The sequence below is a fragment of the Idiotropiscis lumnitzeri genome, chromosome 5 (assembly GCF_059441095.1).
Source record: "Idiotropiscis lumnitzeri isolate Australia: NSW breed Sydney's pygmy pipehorse chromosome 5, RoL_Ilum_1.0, whole genome shotgun sequence".
In the NCBI taxonomy this organism is placed as follows: domain Eukaryota; kingdom Metazoa; phylum Chordata; class Actinopteri; order Syngnathiformes; family Syngnathidae; genus Idiotropiscis; species Idiotropiscis lumnitzeri.
The window spans coordinates 28,879,198-28,887,635 of record NC_142395.1 but is presented as its reverse complement, the minus strand read 5'-3'; the positions used below and the strand labels follow the sequence as shown (position 1 = coordinate 28,887,635).

The 8,438-nt window shown below is 41.8% G+C and overlaps 1 protein-coding gene across 1 annotated transcript; it reads right to left on the bottom strand.

Moving 5' to 3' along the window:
- Positions 1-201: 201 nt before the first annotated feature.
- On the bottom strand, positions 202-7,891 carry myef2 (myelin expression factor 2). The gene is made up of 17 exons (XM_088296756.1): positions 7,680-7,891; positions 6,211-6,413; positions 5,449-5,501; positions 4,746-4,753; positions 4,557-4,650; positions 4,231-4,419; positions 3,963-4,116; positions 3,830-3,879; positions 3,684-3,744; positions 3,487-3,588; positions 2,821-2,865; positions 2,652-2,735; positions 2,471-2,566; positions 2,283-2,342; positions 1,161-1,330; positions 736-787; positions 202-598 (listed from the first exon to the last, which is right to left on the bottom strand). Exons 1-17 carry the CDS (start codon positions 7,790-7,792, stop codon positions 435-437), a joined length of 1,698 nt encoding a protein of 565 aa, XP_088152882.1. The 5' UTR covers positions 7,793-7,891; the 3' UTR covers positions 202-434.
- Between the last annotated feature and the right edge of the window lie 547 nt (positions 7,892-8,438).

The window sequence follows — 8,438 nt, the reverse complement described above, 5'->3', positions numbered from 1 at the left end:
CGAACAAATACTGATCTGGGAATATAAAATTGACAGGGTGAAACAGAAAGTAAGCCTCAATGTTCCGAGTGGAATGTCACCACAGTTAAAAGAGTCCACGGTAGGGCGGCGTTAGGCAACTGTGTGCAATCGAGCAACACTTTGGGTTCACGTTACGCACACTGAAGACTTTGAACTAAACAGACTTTTATAACCAGCGGGTTTAAAAATTAAAATGTTTATTTGTTCAAACAAATTGCCAGACAATTAAAAAAAAGGGATTACAAAACAAAAAGATAAAAGAAGCCAAGTTGTATATATTAACAGAAACAAATGAATCCGGTGGACGTGAAGTTAGACGACTGACTGTAATTGTGTTTTTAAAACAAAACAAGAGCTCACTGGTGAAGAAGGCTCAAAATGTGGAAATGAGTGAACGGGTCCTTACAAAAAGTCTAGGCGTTACGATCAATACGGACGTCCACCTCTCGGCCATTGATCCTTGTTCCATTCATCATCCGGCAGGCTCTCTCGGCACTCTCCGGAGAGTCAAATCTAACTGTCCCGCAGCCCTTGGACTTGCCGTTCTCCATCTTGATCTCGGCAAACATCACCTGGCCTGCAGCCAACAGGAAGAAGCAACATTTCACACACTATTTCTTTTTTTATGTTTGCTAGACCGTCAATGAGAAGCTAGAGGAGAATCTCTTGTATGAATAATGATTCCTGTTGAGGAAAAAAAAAAAAAAAACATACCACATGGACTGAACTTCTCTTTCAGCTTTTGCCATGTAAGTTCGTAGGAGAGCTACAAAGTAGAAATAAACACTGCATTAGTCGTTCATATAACGTACAACACACTTTTAGTGAACAGACTTCAAACAAGTTTTTCTGACTGCATGACACGGTGACAAATAGTTACAGCAGAACCCCACTTTAGAACAATTCAGTTTTGGATCATCCTTCTAGCCGATATGAGGCCTTGGATGTTGAACAATTCCTATAAAACAATACAAACTGATTGTTTTAACTAAGAGATGAAGTAGCTCAAGACAATTTGTCTTCTCATAGCAGAAGTGGACCGACGGAGCCTGACTTTTTTTTTTAATCCGAAAAATCCATGTTCCGCTGTATCAAAGGTTATCACCTCAGCCGCAATATGGAGGATCCGTGGAACTTACATTTCGCACAAATATCTGACAACCAGCTTTGGGCCCATAGCTTCGGTCAGACATGCCCATGTGACTTGGGCCGCCACCTCCAAAGCTGCGGTTCATGTCCATTCCTGACATTCCCATTCGGTCAAAGCCCGAGCCCATGCGGTCCATCGCCATGCTGCCCATCCCACCACCTGGGGCAAAAAAAAAAAAAAAATCAGACAAAAGAGTTTAGAAATGAGAGCAAAGGCCTCAGACCAGTAATGAAGACTCCAGCATTGTCCCAGACCTGCTTGGAAAAATAAGCATGATCAATTACTGACAGATATGAATAAGTCTACAAATTATCACTGTACATAAAACGTGACAGCTTTCACTCGGTTTTGATCATGTGACGCAATGGAGGTTACGTGTGATGTTGATCATCTGACGCTTTTGTGACCAAAAATAACCTCAGGTCGGAGCCAAGACAATCATGACTCAAGCTAGGTTCACACTGCAGATAAAAGCGACCAACATCTGATTTTGCTCGTATGCAATCTGCAGCTGATTTTTCTTTATGACAGTCTGAACGGTTTGATTCGGACTTTTGCAAATCCGACATGGGCCTCGAGCAGATACGCATCGGATTTTTTTGCAATGCGGCTGCACACATATTTGCTTCTGCGCATGCGAGTCACTTTGAGGACGCATACGTTCACATCCCAGACAGACCGAGGGCGCCTTTATAATATAATGTGAACACTTACATCAACAAAAAAAATTATTAAAATGATTTCACCAGAAATCCGACCTGCTGTGTGAACCTAGCCTCATATTGCAAAAACAAACAGGAGCACCAGCACAATCTCATGCAATAGCATACTCGCTCACGGAAGTTAAGATTTCTCATAGAAACAACTTGCAGTATCATTTAGCGTAGGTCTACACTGCAGACAACAATAAAACAAATGAAAACCAGCGCTAATTCAGAGGAAATCATTTTTGAGTCTAGATTGTGCAGGTATGCCTAATATTGTAGCCACTGAATGTTTACTTGTGTAAGCGGTTAATTTGAGGAAGCTTCATCTGTCTGATTTTGGTGATTATTAATCTGTATGTGAAGGAAACGTCTGAGATCCTGGGTAATATATGGCAAGTGTGTACCTAATCCAGTCCCCATGCTCCCCATGCCACCAACGCCCATGCCTCCTCCAAAACTTCCACCTGATGGAGAGAACGCAATTTGGGGCATGATGGGTTCGACCGCAGCATGTCAAAGCCGTGCACACAGTGACAGTCCAAGGAGTGGTGAGCTCACCTTGCACAAACACCACAACAATAAAAGGACTCACCCATACCTCCAAACGAATCTCCAAATCCTCGATTCATTGACATGTCGCTGTTGCCAAAATCCCGATCCATTCCACCCATTCTTGACCGGAACACATCTTAAAGACAAAATAAAAAAAAAAAGACTTTGACGGAAGCCGTCGCAGATTCTTGTTTTAGCACCGTGACAGAACAAACAAGCACCGCTCATCCTGCCCATCGCCATCATGTCTCGTCCTCCAAAGTTAACCAGGTTGGCCATGTTGTCCATGCCTCCTGCAGCCATTCCTGCCAGAAGCATCACCAGATGACAATTTCAAATCAGACCAAATTAAGTATTTGTTGACAAATGATGGCAAAATTAATTATTGACCTCCTCCGAGTCTGTTCATTCCACCAAAACCGGGAGCATCCGAACCTAAAGAAAAGGGCAAATTCAGTCACATCCTGCCAAAGGGGACAACACTTCCACCTTTGGGGAACACTGATTTATTATCATGTCGAATCCTCAGAAGCTAACATGTTTCCCGAGAGATACACCAAGCCTCCGAAAGTAAAAAGCTCCAAGCTGGCAGGTTTGTTCAAAGGAGCCCATGGAAGCACCTCCCATGTCTAAATGAAAAGCGCCTTTCTGCTCCAAGTTATCTTTGAGTGCGTAAAATACTCGAGCTGTGCTTTTATTTTGAAGGCCTGAATTTATCGTTTTTTTATTAGTTGGACTATGACTTTTTCTTTCGGGAAAAATACAATGAGTAACCCGTTCGCGTTGATTCGTAACTCGTTCGTTCAAGTCAAAGCGAAGAGCGAGTCGTAATATAGGCCATTATAACACATTTTATAGGCCCGTCAATTATTCTCTGGAATTTTGGCAGTCGGGGACAATCCCTGTCACTCACAAATAATAGCATGTGTCTACTGTAACAAGAAAAATGTCGTTCTCCGCCTGCAGCGAAGTAGTCGGATTGTAGGGAGAGGACTGTTTGAGAAACTGACAGGATGGACTTTTGCATGAATTGTTCCTCGCATATTTCAAAAATACCTCCTGGCCCCAAGGAGCCCATGCCGCCTCCGCTGCTCAAATTATTTGCATTAATAGGCTGCCCTCCTGGTCCGAGTCCCATGCCAATACCAGACAGACCTCCTGAAGACATAAAAAAATAAAAATAACATAGTTAAAAAGATTTTGAAGTGTTCTTTCAAACCAACAATCCAGCAGGTAGCAAGTAACATACTTACGTGGTAATTGAGTCATTTTTTCCACAGGGCGATAATCATCAGGGGGAAGGGATTTCTCATCCTGTGAAAACACAACAAATGTACGCTATTTGCATGTCCACGAGGTTTGCTCAAATTCCATCCAAATGAATAGGAAGGCCTCTCACCATTTTAACATGCATTTGGCGATCAAACAGCATCTGTCCATTGAACATGGCTTTTTCAGAGTCAAGGTGTCATGAAAAAGGAAATGCATTCATTTGAGTTTTGCCACAGTTGCCGCCGACACGTGAAGGATACAAATGGCCTGCACGGCCTCCAGCGGTTGCTCAAAAATCACGGTTCCCACCCCACGGCTCCTGCCGTCCTTGTCCTCCTTCACGTCGGCCCTTTTTACCACACCTGCCATGTTGAACACTTCCTTCAGCTTCTTCCAGCTGACCTTGAAATCAAGCTGTAACATAAAACAAAAAACATCATTCGGAGTCGCTGTCCAATCTCGCCTATATTCTTATGACAACGCAAAAATTAAAAAGGCACGTGACAGTAATATTTTGGATGTCCTCACATTGGCCACAAACACGGTGCAGCCCAGTCGACCGCTTTGCAGTGCGTGCTTGATTTCAGGTGGAATGTTGGGATTGTTGGCGATGGAGGGCGGGATATTCATTCCAGCAGGTCCCATGTCGTGCGCTCGGCTTCCTTGGGGGCCTCCCATGCGCTGCAGCACACGACGGGCATGTTCCCCATCAGGGTCCTTGAAGGAGCAGCAGATTAAAGCTTTACTTACATGAGGGTATGTTTTAAAAATTGACCTACTATGAAAAGAAGCATCTTCCAAACTCTCAAATGTACTAGTCTCTCTTGATTGGTCCAAAAAAAACATGTACCTACCTCTTTAATGTTGAGAGGCCTTCCATTTAATTCATATTTGTACATCGTTTCTATTGCCTTGCTCACAAACTCTTCATCTTTGAAGTCCACAACACTGTTTAAGCGGGACACAAGGAGACGGTATAAAAACCAAGAAAACTCAAAATGGCGCGTTTAAAAAAAACTCATTAAAATGGAGATTTTTCTTACCCACAACCCTAACCAAACGATATCAGAGGTACAGGTTGTATTCATGCAAAACAAAAGTAGAAGACAAAAAGCAGTTAAAGAAGGCCAACGCACTTAAACATTTTTGTTCATCAACTTGCTTCGTCAAACTTTGTATAAAATATACTAATATAGATAATAATCTAATTATACCACTTTAAATAGCTATTGTTGTATTTATTTCAAGCAGGCATCAAAAAATATTTCGGATCATATTTTTAATAGCGGCACACCTATACATCTTTTCTATCCATTTATCCCATTAAAAGTAACAACATACAAATATATAAAAAAAACACTTGATGATCTTGCAAGAGTTTTATTCCTTTGGTGAGACTTTTGGAGATTTTAATGGTCAGTCAGTAGACAAATCACACAATCCACATGTCCCTTTGGAAAATAGCCCAAACAAACTAACTTTAACACCAATTGAAATGACGGCAACAAAAGCAAAAAATAAAGAAATTGGAGGAGGAGTTCATAAAGCTACTTTCCAAAATTCAACAGGACATCTCCCTTTCAAGTAAATGTCAATCATGTTCCAACTATCAGGCTCTAGAAGCAACCTAGAGTACCTCCAGTTCTAGTAAGACCCAAAGGATCAGAACCTTCAAAAGCACTTGATTAAGGAGAGCCTGCTGAGGGCATTTAAAACCCGGTGCAGCAAGTTGGCCACATCACTTACCCTTGACTTTCCTTCTGCATCCTTAAAGAGCTCCACGTATGTAACCTCACCGACTACATGAGACATACACAGGAAAAAATACCAAAAAAAGAACACAAAGGAATGTAAATCACCAAGTCATCAAGATGCCGTCGGCCTTGGTAATGCCGCTAAAGCTGGAGATGTCCCGTTAATGATAAAACAGACCAACATCCCGCCAGAGAACAACATGCCTTTGTGGGCAGTGACTGAGACACCCAAAGGCCGAGGCCAGAGACACACACAGCTAGAGTCAACCTGGGAAATTCAAAAGGCTTCAACGTTATAAATCAGGTGGTCAACAGATTCCATTCGGAGCGAGTGAGTTTTAAACAGTCTTTCAGGCCTCTCAAAAGTATTTCGTAAAGAGTAAAAAAGGTTCATACGCGGAGTAGTCAAGGTTCACTCTGCAACAGATGCAACAAAGTCATACAGTCATGTTCTACGACACGTTTGGGATTAGCTAACAAAGCATGTGATAACAATGTCATATCCACCTTTTCTCTCAGCACATCACGCCACTCTGCAATAACACAATCCAAAGAATATTTAAACTCCATCGCACAGAAGGCTACTTTCCTGCTATTTGAACAATGTACATCCAGAGAAAGGTTGGCGCTTCTTCTACTAGCAGAAACATAAGCATCCATCTGCTAACATAAAAGGTTGAACTAAAGTACAGTTTTATAATGCTGAGGAGCAAAAAGACGTTAATGGCACAAACCCCACCGTAGACGCACTTACCTTTATCACGCATGAGATCTTTTATAGCCTGCCATTTCATGTCATACGGGATGTTGCTGATGAACACCCGGTTCCTTTGACCACCTTTTTTTTCGCCGCCATGTTTGTCTTTGTAAGGATGGTAGCGCCCTCCTCGTCGGCTTCCGGAGGACTTCTCTTTTCCTTCGTATTTCTCTTTTGAGGCGTTGGAGTCCTCGGGATCCCTGGAAAGATAATAAATGAGGGTGATTTGGCATATCTGCTTGGTTTATTTAAGCATCCTGGGGTCTCCTGAAAGACACTAGCGTAAATATTTTATTGGGTGAATTAGCTTTTGAAGTATGGTTTGAGTCCCACTGGCAACAACTTGTTGGAGAGATGCTACTCTGCTTCTGTACTACACAAGAAGTTGAATTCACCTGCTTAAGCTTTGAATGAATAAATTGGTATCTTGATTTATGAGAGCCCTCAACATGCACGTTTTTTGCATTACGAGACGTCGCTTGGCCAATTTTTTGATTTGTGTGTTGAGCTCAAATCTGACTCACCGGCAACCTTCAGATTCGCACTCAAGCAAGTAAAGTAGAATAAAATACCAGCCCCACGGACAGATGCCGAACTTCAGCGGTTTCTGGAATGGGACCAGCAGTGGAAAACGGCCAAACAGAACGTGAATCGCAGGTCACGCTTGAGCGCGAGATTTTTAATTTTTTCGCGTAAGAAAGACTTGACGCTTTATAAAACACGTTTATTTCTTTACATTTTCTTTGATTGTGTTTAATATTCGTAAAATACCTATTTTACTCCATTAAAAAAACTTACAAATAATAAATGGATTGAGTCTCTTGTTTCCTGCCCACCTCTTTCGCGTTGGCACCGAGCATCGTGTGGTTGGTTGGTGTTGTTTCTGTGGAGGCTGACCGGGGCCGCTTCAAATCATCAACCAACCAACATGGTACATTATTAATTGATCAGATTGTCCTGGAGTCGTTGATCCATCAATCCGTATTCCCTTCACAGGGTTTCTTCCTCGACCGGTGTACGTTGAACCAAACGGAACATTTCCTTAATCCACCTAAACATCACTTAATGTGATGAAATCAAATTTTGGATTGGTGTGGATTCTATAGCGTTTCATAATTAAACGGCAGTAATTAATTTCCTGATTGATTATTGCACCAAATGATTTAACCAGCGCTCCATTCGACATGGGCATTGGCTAACATTGGCCGTTGACCTGATTTACCATGTCTTGCGTTATAACCAAATTAAATATATCTATGTATACTTTGAAAGACAAACTGCAGTCAGGATTCATCTCCCAATTCATTTTACAAATCAATCTTAAATGTTACACACAGTAGATTACATGGACTGCATCACCACATAACGGACCGCGTCAGCTAACAATGGTTAGCATCACAGGGACTCCATTTTAGCTTAGCTTCATACATTCGGCGAAGAGCGCGATAGATCGGACTTTCACTCACGTCTTGATGCCATTCGGTGTCTCGTCACCAGGCTCGCTGGGTTCCGATTTGACCGATGCAGGAGGCTCCTCTAGCTTTGGTTCTTCATTAAGACACGGAATTATCTCTTCCATGATCGTGGAGATTTTTTTTCCTTGCACAACACAAGATAGCTTGACGCACTTTCAAATGAGACGAGGCTAACCTACTCACCTCTCGCGAGACTTTGTGATATCGCGAGTCTTTGGGACTGTTGTCAGGCGGTGTGAGGAATTCTTGAGTATGACGAAGAAATAGAAGTGATGAGGGTACAAATATTGAATCATTTTTATTTGAACTACTAAAAGTAATGAAATAATTAAAATGAAAAAAATTCTTATTTCTGTTTATTTGTGACTTTTATTATTATCATTATAAATATTATTTTTTATGTTATATGTTGTATTTCCTGTTTTGTGTATCGTATCCACACTGTATAAATAGCTGCATATGACCATTTATTTTGCTCAACCATGTGCAGCCGGGTTGCCATTGCAAAAGCGAATGTGCTCTCAATCGCCTTACCTGGACATATATCGTTTTTTTTTAATCCATCAAATTTAGTACACAGAAGTATGTCAATGTACTAACATTGGTGAACGTGTAATAGTCAACTTTTGACACTTTTCTACTTTGTACAAATGGACATCTATGGGTAATTCGGGGCAGCAGGATGGCCTCACAGTGCAGAGGTGCAGGGTTCGATTCTGGCTCTGGCCTACCTGTGTGAAGTTTGCATGT

Bases quoted from the DNA above. Each gene is read 5' to 3' on its own strand.
- myef2 (XM_088296756.1), bottom strand. From the start codon at position 7,792: ATGGAAGAGATAATTCCGTGTCTTAATGAAGAACCAAAGCTAGAGGAG. The intron at 5,502-6,210 runs GTAAGTGCGTCT...TGTCTCATGTAG, and splicing joins AGATCTCATGCGTGATAAAG to TCGGTGAGGTTACATACGTG. The intron at 3,745-3,829 runs GTGAGAGGCCTT...GTGTTTTCACAG, and splicing joins GCCAAATGCATGTTAAAATG to GATGAGAAATCCCTTCCCCC.